Here is a 13,383-nt window from a genome sequence, read left to right as displayed (position 1 = left end):
CAATGATGAGAGAGAATCATTGATCGGCTACCTCCTGCACGCCCCCTACTGGGGATCCAGCCTGCAACCTGGGGAATGTGCCCTGACCAGGAATTGAACCCTAACCTCCTGGTTCATGGGTCGATGCTCAACCACTGAGCCACACCAGCCAGGCAGGAAATTATTTTTGGTTCACGGTGCTTTCTTAGGCTTGTCCTTCTGCCATCCTAGGTTTCTCAGAACTGGTAGTCAGAATGTACAGAGGTTGCAGTACTCTTCATTTGGACCCATTTTTATCCCAATGGGGGAAACTATGTCAATCCAGGTATAAATCTGGCTTTTAAAGGGATTGCAGATGGTACAGAGAACTTTTCCTGTTGTCAAATGTACATATTTGTATTATCTTGCCTCATAACTGTTTACTTTTTTTCTAAAAGAATATTTAAAATTCTTATTTCCTATCCAAAGTATAATGCAGAATGAACATCTTAAAGACATTATCAAAGGTATAATGTAACTCAAAGGGGAATATGTGTGTCTTCAGAACGGGAGTGGTTTTAACAGGTGCATAAACTGCATAAAATTCATACAGTTGAACATTGATAGATCTTACCCAACAAGTCTTACATATATGTTCTTTTGAGGTAGAGGCTTATAATTTCAGATTTTAGTAAGATCTAAATAATTGCTCATTTTACCTCTGCCTTTATTAGCTGTAGCTTTTATTAATGTGCCTCTCATAACAATGCATACTTCGTGTAACATTCACAGATGGGAATCTGCTTCTAATGCCTGACCGAAGGGTGTAAGAAGGAGTAGGAGAGCGGGCAGAGTTTATCTCGAGTTTACATATATGTGTCGTGTCAATTTACAGAAAAAGGGATGCAGAAACCAGTAAATGCAATAGTGAAGCATGTAGAAAAATTAAGATTTTTAAGATGATGGAAGAACACACATACATACACATTTTATTTGAGGGTGCTTTATTTGTGTGACCATTGATTTTTTTTTTTTTTATTTTTTTACCATTATTGACTCTCCTTTTAATTTTGAAAATGTAACATTAGGTAGTTTCCTGTGAAACAACTTTTCCTCCCCAAACTAGGCCTGGCCAGGGCCTTCCTTTGTTCCAGCCGCCCCCTGGTGGTCAGCGCACATCAGAGCGAGTGATCGAACTCCCGGTCTCCCGGTTGAACTCCCAAGGGGACACTTTGTATATTAGCCTTTTATATATATAGATATTTGGGTTCCCTAACCTCAGAGCTCTCTCCTGCAGTAGAACTGACTGAGGTCCTTTTCATGCTGTTTATAGGAATTGGGCCTTGGAGAACCAATGCAAAAAAAGCTAATGTTCTGGCTACTGCTGTTGCTGTAACAAACTGTCCTTTACCGCTGACCCAGGCGTCTCACGTCTTCCACTAGAACTCATGGAACTGTGAGGCTAACATAATAGCCTACAAGCTGGGTGACATCCCATACTGTTCACAGTTCTGGAATATATATGTAATATGTACTATATAATATACAATGTATAATATATAACATATAATGTATGAGATACAATATATATAAAATTCCAATTTCTAATTAAAAACTGGTCTACTGTAATAAATTATAGAGTAAATGTAATCATATGTAAAAGCAAATTAAAATTATTTTGTAGACAAAACGTTCTTGCACAAAGGATGTTGAAACATTGATTTTAGAAATTTATTTACATCTCTTGGATGGAAGCAATTGATACAGTTTACTTGGAATTCCTGGGAAGAAAGAAGAATTTGTTTTAAGGTGGGAGTGCTGCATATAATTCAGAAAAAAATAATAATTAAAAAAAAACCCTGTTCCCTCCCAAAGTTGCTTTGTGTGTATACAATGTATAGAAGTAATATGAATAAAATAACATGAATTTTATAAAAAAGAGCAAAACCTCTAAATAATTCCACTATATAATGAATTGGATACAAATCCTACAAAACTAAATTGTATTCATCTTAAAAATTCCCTTCTTTTTTAAAAATATATTTTTATTGATTTCAGAGAGGAAGGGAGAGGGAGAGAGAGAGAGAAACATCAACGACGAGAGAGAATCATTGATTGGCTGCCTCCTGCACATCCCTTACTGGGGATCAAGCGCTCAACCCAGGCATGTGCCCCGATGGGGAATTGAACCATATATTGAACCTACTTTATAGTTCGATGCTCAACCACTGAGCCACATGGGCCAGGTGAAAAAGTTTCCTTCTTATTACTGTCCTCTGACTAGCGCCCAGTAGGCTAAAGGAATCTTACTTTCTACGAATCCACCACAATATACATACCTTTCAATTCAGGAGCTAAAGGCCTATTCCTGGGACCAGAGGTGTCTCCATAAGTATCATAGTTGTCAAAATAGAATTTCTCTCTTCTTGATATGTAACCCATTTTTGATAGATCACCATGCTGGCCACACATTTTTTGAGTTAGATTTAAGTATTCTCTTTGAAGATTCCGCATCTCAAACTCCAAGGTGTCCCGCTCATTCTCTATACTTCTCACATAGTTCTCTAAAAGTATTTTGTCTTCTGCAAGTCGACTGATGCTGCTTTCAAATTTTATATTTTCCTGACTATGTTTTTTTAGTTCTTCTTTTAGAATCTGATTATCTGTTTTAATTTCCATGACCATTTTTGATAACATTTCACATTCATTGCCCATTTCGGATAAACTATTCTTATAAATACTTGCTTCTGATTTTGCATTTTTTATTTCATTCCGGAAATTCTCTTCAGTCGTAGACTGGTATGTTTGAATGTTCTCAATTTCTCTTTCCATCATTTGCCTGGCAGCAGTAGATTCTTGTAATGTTGTTGCAAGACTAACTTTTTCATTATTGACGGTTTCTATTATTTGAAGCAGTGCCTCTTGTTCAGATTTTGCCAATCTTTCTCTCTCTTTCAGCTGCACTATCTCTAGCTGGTTTTCTTTTAGTTCATTTTCAAGCGAGCTTTTTTCCTTTAGGAGCTGGTAGGTTTTCTTCTCTAACATTTCCCTTTCATCTTGTATCAACAGAATATTTGTTTTCATTGATTCCATTTCTATGCTCATTCGATTATATTCATTATTGACAATGGCCATATCATTTTGAGTTTTCTGTTCTTTACTTTTCAGTTTATCTAATGTGTCTATCATTTGTTGTTTCTCCAAAGAAAGTTGACTATTTTTTTCCTCTAGAGTTTTATTTTGTCCTTGGAGAACATTATATTGACTAATTACTTTTTTCAATTCTTTAATACATTCTTTGCCATCTTCTTCTGCTTTAATTAATTGGGACTGAATAGTGTTCTTCTCTTCAACCAAATCCTTAAGTTGCTTTTCATATATTTCAATTTTCTGTATCAGAGATTGTGTGGTAAAGACCAGAGGTTTTATTTTGGTCTTAAGGGTTAGATTTTCATTCTCCAGCTCTGCTACCTTTTTCTGTATCTGCAGAGATTCTTTTAGGTAATTCTGTAAGTACTGAATTTTTGCAACACACTGCTCAGTCATGGAGTTGACTTTGGATGCTTTCTCATTTTCAAATATTATTGGTCCTCGTTTCACTACAAGTGGTTGCCTTTCTTTGTCGTTCATTTCATATTTTGTTGAGTCAAAGAATGACGGTGTAAATGGAAGTCTGGAATGGAATTTTAAATCTGCAGTATTCTTGTTAGTGATAGGAATTTCTTTATTGTTTTTCTCATTCTTCTTTCCCCTATGTGTTTCACTCCTCGACAGTTTTCTACATTTTCTACAAAAATTCAGATGGAATTTTGACACTGATTCCCTGAGTGGGAGTAATTTGTTGATTAATGCCTCTAATTCTAAAATTCGCTTTGATTTTATATCTTCGTTGAAGTTACTTTCCACATTTTCACCCTTCATAAAGTTAACTGTGTCCTTGTGAGTGGGGGACAGGCCGTATGGAGTATTAGTTTGAACATCTGTATCCATCTTCAAAGTTTGGAGTTCATTTGTGAGCGCCAGTTCCCTGTCTTGTGACGTTTGAAGCTCTTTCTTCATTTGCTTGATAGAATGGCAAATATCATCTAAATTTTCACGGAATCCCTGCTTGGGGAAAGGCACAGCAATTTTGGAATTACCCAGAATTACTGTATCAGCTTGAGGCATAACATTTGGAGGTGCATTAGCTAGAAAACTATACATGTTATAATTCTTCAACATGTCGGGATTTTCCGAAGTGTTCATAATTACGTTTGAGGCTGAATTGTCCATTGAAGTTCTCAGAGTTAATATGTCCTTGAAATGTATCTGGGGTGGCATATTTACACTTGGAGAGAGACTGTCGCCATTATCGCTACTGAATTTTTCTTCCCTTGAAGGAAGAGCCCTCGAGTCCTCAAAATGATGAATTTTCTCCACAGGGAGGATTTCTTCTTGATTCTCTGTAGGCTAGTAACAATAAAAAGCACCCTGTAAATGTGCTGTCATTTGCCACGTGACCAATCTACTAAGATAACATGTTGTGGAGGATTTGTTTTTGCAAGCAAACGAACACTTTAATCACATCGACAGCACAGAAGCCCAACAAGTGTGATTCATTTCCTCCAGAAAAATCTAACAACAGTTGAGATCTGTAACTCTGGTCTTTGCAATTTGCTTAGAAAGTATACTTATTCCCTTCAGGGGTGAGATACATGGGCCAGCCCCTCAATTTCAGAAATGGACATTTAACCTCTCTCAGGAGACCATCACAGATGGTTGGGAAAGACAGAAGCAAGAGGCCACATGGAAGTTTAAAGAAAAATGGATATTTCCACTTCTCGGCTATTTGTCTCCCTCAGGTTGCATTCCTAGTTCCAGATGATTCTAGGGCCGTGAGTATCCTGAACATGTGAGTGCTAATCAGTATAGACACAGAGACACTGGTACGGACCTGTCCTAGCGCATTCACCCCGGGTCTAGGTCAGTCCTAAAGTAGAAAAACTCAAAAGTGGACAGATAGGCGATAACAACTGCCTGGTATTCCATTTACTTGGGAGTCTTTGGGTATCTGGACTAAGTTAAATGCCCTTCACACACGCTCCTAAGGGAGAGGGGATGTTGCAGAAGTATGGGGGTAAACGCACGCCTTTTAGGGTTTTCAGGGCAGGAATTTCCTTCTTTTCCTCTCTGACAATCCAGTCGCCCTGTGAAGAAGGGGAAAATGTAAAGTTGAAGATAAACTGGTTGTGGTAACATTTCTGAAATACCCAACTATAGAATGATTTTGTACAGAATAACATACCTTTTCATGGTGTGTGTTGAATACTAGACTTTTTTCTGAGCTAAATTGTGGGTTTTCTACTTCAATAATACTTTTGTTCAGTATTTCACTGATTTCAGATTGTACCTTTAAAAAGATAAATCGAGAATGTTAGAATTTGATTTCAGGTTTATAAACTTATGAATATCCAGGAGTACTAGTATAATTAAAAGATAACTTTTAATTTCCCACATGTAAAAATTCTTTCCCATCACATAAAATATAAATTAAAACTTAACTTATTGTGATCTATATAATTAAATATATCTTTAATAAAGTGATCCCCTTATTATGTGATTATAAAATTAGAAAGACTAAACGTAGGAAAACAATAAAATCTTATGCAGTATATTCAAATAGTTTTAGATGTTTGATTGTTACATTGTTGAACGCATCGGAGACCTATGACCTCTGACATCAGAATGGAACCTAGTCTGTCACTCTCAGGAGTTCTATCTTCTCTTCCCATTTCCCTGCAATTGCTTTTAGTACAAGAATATTGGGGGGAAGTTTATATCGAGTCTTTAGTGAATAAGGGTTGTGCTCTGCAGCCCCACTATTCACACCCAAACCTCCTCTTCACGCTAGCCTGCATTCCCTTCTGGGTCAAGTCCATGCAGCGATGGTGATACTGACCGCACCTCCAGCTCCAGGCATGGTAGGTGACTCAGCGCTAACCAGTGGGGGCATTGCCTCCCTTGGCACGTGATTGGTTCCAGCCCCTATGTGACTGGGCCTGGGCCAATCAGAATCAGGCCGGGAACCTCAGTAGAAACTGGGAAGAGGGAAAAGCATGGTCCCCTCTCTGTCTGGCTGAGATCTGGAGGGAGAAAGGTGTAGGATGCCTAGCAGCCCCTCCATCACTGCCTGGGGTCTGAGGATCCATTACTGTGGAAAGCAGACAGGGAGGTGACAGGCTCCTTGATGACCTGAGTCCTGATCACATGACTTCAGCCTTCCCCGAGTGAAAATCCCTAGGGTTTTCAGTTACCCCCTGCTAGTGCACTTTCCCCCTTAGTCAGTTTGGGTTAAATTTTGTGTCATTATTATTATTATTAAAATATATTTTATTGATTTTTTCTTTTTACAGAGAGGAAGGGAGAGGAATAGAGAGTTAGAAACATCAATGAGAGAGAAACATCTATCAGCCACCTCCTGCACACCCCCTACTGGGGATGTGCCTACAACTAAGGTACATGCCCTTGATGGGAATCGAACCTGGGACCCGTCAGTCCACAGGCCGATGCTCTATCCACTGAGCCAAACCGATTAGGGCTATTATTTTTTTTCTTAAAATATATTTTTATTGACTTCAGAGAGGAAGGGAGAGGGAGAGAGAGACTGAAACATCAATGATGACAGAGAATCATTGATTGGCTGCCTCCTGCACACCTCCCACTGGGGATGGAGCCAGCAACACCAGCATGTGCCCTTGACCGGAATCAAACCCAGGACCCTTCCGTCCGCAGGCTGACGCTCAATCCACTGAGCCAAACAGGCTAAGGCAGATTTTGTATCATTTATAATGAGAGTCCCTGTCTGTAGACTATATATATAGTCAGTCTAAAAAAACAAACAAACACACCAGTGAGCGCTATTTCTTTTTGTCTCATATCCGAGTATATATAACAGAATATAGTTTCCCCCAAATGCTGAGCCTAGGGATGTTGTGGCCTCTCATATATTACGTTCTGTATCGGCTGATCAACTGGCCCGGGGTCCTCAGGTATCCATGTGGAGGATCGATTCTGTTTGGATATTCCCCGTGGGCAGACGTACCATGCTGACATTCTGCAGAGTCTGCATGCGGAGAGCCTGAAACGACTCCAGCTGGTGCTGCAGGGCCTGTAACACAGTGAACAAGGCGTGGGGTTGAGCGTTTCGGGGAGGCGAACCTGTGCTTGAACTGCCATGGCTTTGTGTGAGTTTCCCCGAAGACGCCACTTAGCAGGAAGGACCCCAGGAAGGCCAGGTGACGCACAGTCTTTGCCATGCCTGCTAACTCCAATGCATCTTCCTGAAGATTCTTGTGGAAAACCCATACGCACTGAGAGATTATTTCTGAAAACGACCAGCCCTTTATAAGCGTGTTTGGAGAAAATAAAACATACTCACTTTCAGTGCCGACTGTGGTTGAGCTTGATTTTCTGATTCTGCTATGCAGCCGTATTCTAAAAAGAAAAATGGAACAACCGTGGGGTTTCTTCTCTAAGTTTTGTTTTTGAGCAACTGTCACGGGAAGCAGTCTCCTGTTCTGGATGGTGAGGCGAAGAGGTAATGAGCATTTGAGGTTCACATTAGGAAGAACCCAAGGCCAGTCACATAGTAAGTTTAAGAAAGAATTGTTTTCACGTAAAGTATCTCGCTGAGGTTGTAAAAGTGGTTTGACTTGTAACACCAAACTTGAAACTTTCAAAAACTCAAATATTTTTTTAAAAAAGTATTTTATTGATTTTTTACAGAGAGGAAGGAGGAGGGATAGAGAGTTAGAAACATCGATGAGAGAGAGAAACATTGATCAGCTGCCTCCTGCACACCCCCTACTGGGGATGTGCCCGCAACCAAGGTACATGCCCTTGACCGGAATCGAACCTGGGACCCTTCAGTCTGCGGGTCGATGCTCTATCCACTGAGCCAAACTGGTCAGGGCCAAATATTTTTGTTTGTTTCTGGTATATAAACTATATGCATGTTTTTGGTAAAAATACTAATAATCCTTATGTTATGAGAGACCCGTGGCAAACTACTGTATGGGCCTTAGTGCCCATGAAACAGCCATGTAAGATTCTTTCTCCTTATCATGGAAATCAAGTTGGATTGACGGAGCCTGAGTTTTGCCACACTCTTACAGTCGTACAAAGATCCGCGTGTTCCCTCCCAGAAAATAGGCTACAGAGCTGCATCAGGGAGAGACTACACACATTTCCTGACACACACACCCCTTTGTTCCTATGGTTGGCTACTCCCTTAACTGGTAAATTTTTAGAATTTAAAACAATGCAGTGTCTGAATGAAATGAAAGTTAGGAGAAAATGTGCCCCTAAGCCAGTGGTTGGCAAACTCATTAGTCAACAGAGCCAAATATCAACAGTACAACGAATGAAATTTCTTTTGAGAGCCTAAAACTGACTTCTGCGCATGGGCCACGAAGTTTCCATCGCACTGTACATGCGCACCTGCACGTGGTGTTTTGTGGAAGAGCCACACTCAAGGGGCCAAAGAGCCACATGTGGCTCACGAGCCACAGTTTGCCGACCACTGCCCTAATCTGACAAGTTCTGCCCTACGCGAAGGTTTTTTTTTTTTTTTTAATATCTACTTTTGTTTTATTTATTTATTTATTTATTTATTTATTTATTTATTTATTTTTAATCCTCACCTGCAGGTATTTTTTCCATTGATTTTTAGGGAGAGGGAGGGACAGAAACACCGATGTGAGAGACACACATCGATTGGTTGCCTCCCAAATACCCCTGACCAGGGCAGGGAGCCTGCAACCCAGGTACGTGACCTTGACTGGGATCGAACCCGTGACCCTTCAGTCCACAGGCCGACGCTCTATCCACTGAGCCAAACTGGCCAGGGCCCGAAGCGAAGGTTGTGAGAGAGGTCAGCACGTCTTCTTTGGCACGACAGTCTGCCAGCCTGCCCGATCTTCCGTAAGCTGGTGGCAAAGTACGACCCCTCCCTGCCCACTGGCCCTCATCACTGAGAGGGCAACTCGGGCCCAGAGCCTGGAGCCATTTAGCCAACTGAAGAATTCCACCTTCATGGGGCGGGGGGGGGGGGGGGGGGAGAGAAGGGGGGGGGAGGCAGGGCCAGCAGGTGCATTGGGGTGTTGCTCAGCTTTGCATCTGACTGGGGAAGAAATGGGAGCTGAGACGTTGACCTCAGGTGAAAAGGAACTCGATGGAGGTGTGGACCAGTGCAGCAAAGCTTCCTAGACCCTAAAACAGCCTCTGCTGACGTACTCGGAGAGATCAAAGTGCAAATCCTAGAATTCCACCACCCAGAGCGAGCTGTTGCTAACTTTGAGTACTCCCCCCGACCTCCCCCTCACCCCCCGCCAGGCATGCATGTGGAAAAAACAGAATGATTTTAGAACGTGGGGTCATGTTACACATGCTGCTTGAAAAAAATGGCATCAAATTTACGTTTAATAGAATAAAAACTACAAATTATTGCTAGTATTCAGATCTTTTTTTTCACCACATGAGAGATTATTTCCTCTGAGAGCACTCTAAACTAATGAAAATATATCAGGAAGAGGGATATGAGGTTGGAATTTTTATTTTTTTTTAATAACAAGCATTTCTATTGTACTCAGTGTTGACTAACTCCCTGCCAAGAGCACCGTTATGAGAAAATGAGCATCATACTTCCCCAGCTGCTCCCCGCTTGTTATGATAGTTGCTAGTTATATTGTTTTCACACTGTGAAGTTTTATGATGTTTAATTTTGTCCTGTAACCATCATTTCCACAAAGCCATTTAACACACAGCTAGGATATTGTTATTGCAAATAATTTCAGCCCAACTTGGTTCTTCATGGATTTACTGTCCACAATTCCATCTCCTTCAAGCTGCCTCCTGCAGCTGCCACCCCCCTCTTCTCCCTTTGTCTCATTAGGAGGCCTTGCAAGTTCAAGGCGGAAATACAGGACTCCTTTTGCTAAAACCAAGTAAGAGAAGTGGGGCCCAAAGAAATCTAAAGACTTAGCTAAGCAAATACAAGCTTGTAAAGAAAGAACATGGAGTTTATACACTGGCCTAGATTTTGTGTCACTTATAACGAGAGTCCCTCCCTCCACCTCTTCTTTCCCGACCACGGTATGCTTGCAGTTCCCACGCCGCTCCTTTTCAGATGGCTCACGGGCACCCTAAGCAACTCGGCTCAGAGTTTCTCTCATCTCGCCTCGCCCTGCGGTGAGCCCCGGGGGTCTAGCCCCCTGAGATACCGTTCTGGAGCCACGGTGTTTTCCTCTGCGCTTCTCTGTGGCCTCGTCCCTCGGGGAGTGCCCGGGGGAGGGGAGGTCATGTGGAGCTTTTGTTGGAGGACGTGATTTCTGCTGTCCTGTTGTTCCCTGAGACTCTTGTTAGAAATCCAGTGGGAGGTGCATCCTGTTTCCACAGGAAATACTCTTTTTTTTTTTAAAAAAATATTTTTATTGATTTCAGAGAGAAAGGGAGAGGGAGAGATAGAAACAGCAATGATGAGAGAGAATCATTGATCAACTGCCTCCTGCACGCCCCCTACTGGGGATCGAGCCCGAAACCTGGGCATGTGTCCTGACTGGGAATCGAACCGTGACCTCCTGGTTCATAGGTCGATGCTCAACCACCGAGCCACGCCGGCTGGGCCAAGGGCAGTTTCTGTGCAGCGACAGGGACAGAGCCCAAAGGAAGTGTCTTGAGACGGGAGCGGACTGTGGAGGTCTGTCCAGCACGGAGTACAGGCCCTTCTTTCTCGTTTTACTATGGAAGCGACTAGGAGCCTAATGGAATAGGGTCCCGGCTGGGAGAGATGTGAAGAGCAAGAAGGATTTTTCAAGCCTGGGAGCACCTAGTGGGCCTGCTGGCTGCGGGAGCCCTATAGGAGACAGGGAGGAGGAGGAGATTCGGAGAACCAGGGAGGCTGACTGCAGAAGCTGAGTGGGAACTGCAGGAGAGAGAGGCCTCGCAGGCCGTGACCTTTGATTGAGACGGGAAGGCAGAGGGTACGGGTACCCAGCTAGGTAGGCTCGCAGATTTGAAAGCCGCAGTGAAGGAGTTTGGGTCTGACTGCTTCTATTTTTTTTTTTTCTGTACTGTGAGATCCTGTGAGCAGTTGAGAGGGAGTGGCGAGAGGCGTGGACCCACGGAGGGTGAAATAGTCATCTTGGAGAGGGTTTGGAAAAGCATTTTTCTGGGAAATAGAGTAAGGTTCCCCAACAGCATTGAACCGCGTGGTGTGACTCAGAGTGAGTGTCTTCCCAGCAATGTTCAGGGGACTCAGTGACAGTACAGAGCAGGCAGAGGGGTGGATTTTTCTGGTTTTTTAAAGCTATTCAAGTAATTTTTTGTTCTTCTTATGAGTTTCTTATGGCGGCTGTTTATTTCCAAAGGGAAGAAATACTTAAAAAACTCACAGAGAGCTCTGGAATTCTGGAATCGGAAGAGAAAGAATCACAGAAGTACAGGAGGGCGAACACAATCTACACGGCCATTTAGGTCCCTGCGGCAGGCACAGTATTGGGGGGTGGAGGTTGGGGGGGGGGGTGCAGACCACGGAGAGGCTCAGGGCCCAGCCCTGAAGAAGCTCACACTCCCGGGAGTGCACGCACTAGGGTTCACACTACGTTAGACGTAAATTCTCTAGCCGTGTCCTCTGGGAGTGTCAGAAGTGAGAAACAAGGTAATTACAGTGGAATGGCGTGGAGGGGTTAAGTAAAGGTCTGGGGGATTTACTCTGAAGCTCAGTGCACACAGGAAGTCTTGGGTGCGGGAATCCCATGCTGGTCTCGGCTCTTGGGGTCACCCCCTCTCTCAGCACCTCTGTGCCCGGATTACCCACATTCCACATGTAGGTTATGTGCCCTGGGGGTCCGAGCCTGGCCCATCAGCTAGATAGCACCTTCCACCCACTGTGCTCTGCTTCCTCCCTGGAGGTCACGCTGGCCCCCAGGCCCTCCGAGAGGCCTGCAGCCTCGGCAAGAGACTCCAATGTTCCGATTGCCCTGCTGGCTGGGTATTCACACACGCCCTCGGCATGCTTAGCTGGAGCGTATCAGTGGAGCTCTGTGGTTACTTCAAACACCCTCCGCACAGAATACCCTAAATATTCGCCCATAAATATTTACTATAAGAAGTATTGCTTTGCCGAAACCGGTTTGGCTCAGTGGATAGAGCGTCGGTCTGCGGACTGGAAGGTCCCAGGTTCGATTCCGGTCAAGGGCATGTACATTGGTTGCAGGCACATCCCCCGGTGGGGGGTGTGCAGGAGGCAGCTGGTCGATGTCTCTCTCTCATCGATGTTCTAGCTCTCTATCCCTCTCCCTTCCTCTCTGTGAAAAATCAATAAAAATATATATTTTTTAAAAAAAAGAAGTATTGCTTTTGGAAAAAGGGTATGTCTTTCTGGTGTCTCAAAAAAAAAATCAAAAAAAAATCAACAGTTCCTGTTTGGTGCTGAGAGAACCAGTAGAGTACAGTGTGGTGTTTAAGGCCTGGATCTGGACCGACCCCACTGAACACTGGCCTCTGTTACTTGCTACCTGTGTGACCTTGGGAGTTTGTGGACCTCTCCGTGCCTCAGTTTCCTCACTCCTAATATGGGGATAATGGTAGTACCTACTTCAGAGGGCTGTTGTGAGATCAAACGAGTTGATGCACTTAAATGCTCTGAACAACATCTGGCACGGAGTGATGCGCTGTTTTGGCTGTTGTTAATCTGTCCCATATACTAGCTCCTGGGAGTACGCACGTGCTGCGAGCACAGCCATTGCGCCGGTGGGTGTAAGCCATTGACCCGACACCTGTCGTCAAAAGGCAGACACGCTCATCACGCCCTCGCCCTGCCCCGGGAGCTCTGGTCCCGGAGGGTTTACCTGTCCCACTGCCGCCGCTTTCCTTTGCCCCCTCAGAGGAATTTAGGATCTTGGACGCTGAAAGGAGGACGCAGTCGACTTCATCCCTTTCCCGATGAAGCTTTTCTGTAACGGAACCAGACGTGGCTTTTGCGGGTGGTGGGAGCAGGGAGGCGGGGCGCGGGGATTCGGGACGCCGATGCCCTAAGAGGCCACCAGAGGGCGCGCCGGGGCCACGCAGCGGCGGCTGGACCCGGCGGCTTGGAGGCGGGAAGCTGTAGCTGGGCGCAGGGATGGAGGCAGCACGTTTCCGGGGTGAGCCGGAGTGCGGATGTGCGGGTGTGCGGGTGTGCGGCTAGTCGGGAAGACCGGATGGTCTGGATGGGATGGTCTAGAGACTCTAGGGGATGGAGGGGCCAGGCCCGGGGAGGCGGCCCCTCCCACCCCCCATCCACTGACCACAGGTTCCCCTCTAGGGGCTGACCCCGTCCAGGCTCTTACCCGGGCTCATTTCTGCTGCTCCAGCTCTCCTTTCTTCCCAACTGCCTTCTCCCCTGCA

The 13,383-nt window shown here is 44.3% G+C and overlaps 1 protein-coding gene and 1 long non-coding RNA gene across 2 annotated transcripts; one reads left to right on the top strand and one right to left on the bottom strand.

The window, feature by feature from the left end:
• Positions 1-1,665: 1,665 nt before the first annotated feature.
• On the bottom strand, positions 1,666-13,383 carry CCDC110 (coiled-coil domain containing 110). Its single transcript, XM_054720124.1, has 8 exons — positions 13,326-13,383; positions 12,846-12,950; positions 7,376-7,431; positions 7,040-7,105; positions 5,243-5,347; positions 5,085-5,144; positions 2,298-4,407; positions 1,666-1,739 (listed from the first exon to the last, which is right to left on the bottom strand). Exons 1-8 carry the CDS (start codon positions 13,333-13,335, stop codon positions 1,690-1,692), a joined length of 2,562 nt encoding a protein of 853 aa, XP_054576099.1. The 5' UTR covers positions 13,336-13,383; the 3' UTR covers positions 1,666-1,689.
• On the top strand, positions 5,721-7,380 carry LOC129150011 (uncharacterized). The gene is made up of 2 exons (XR_008556790.1): positions 5,721-5,918; positions 6,987-7,380. It is a non-coding gene; the product is annotated as an uncharacterized LOC129150011 (long non-coding RNA).

This window comes from Eptesicus fuscus, chromosome 8, assembly GCF_027574615.1.
Source record: "Eptesicus fuscus isolate TK198812 chromosome 8, DD_ASM_mEF_20220401, whole genome shotgun sequence".
NCBI classification, from domain to species: Eukaryota; Metazoa; Chordata; class Mammalia; order Chiroptera; family Vespertilionidae; genus Eptesicus; species Eptesicus fuscus.
This window is presented reverse-complemented; position numbering and strand designations above follow the sequence as displayed.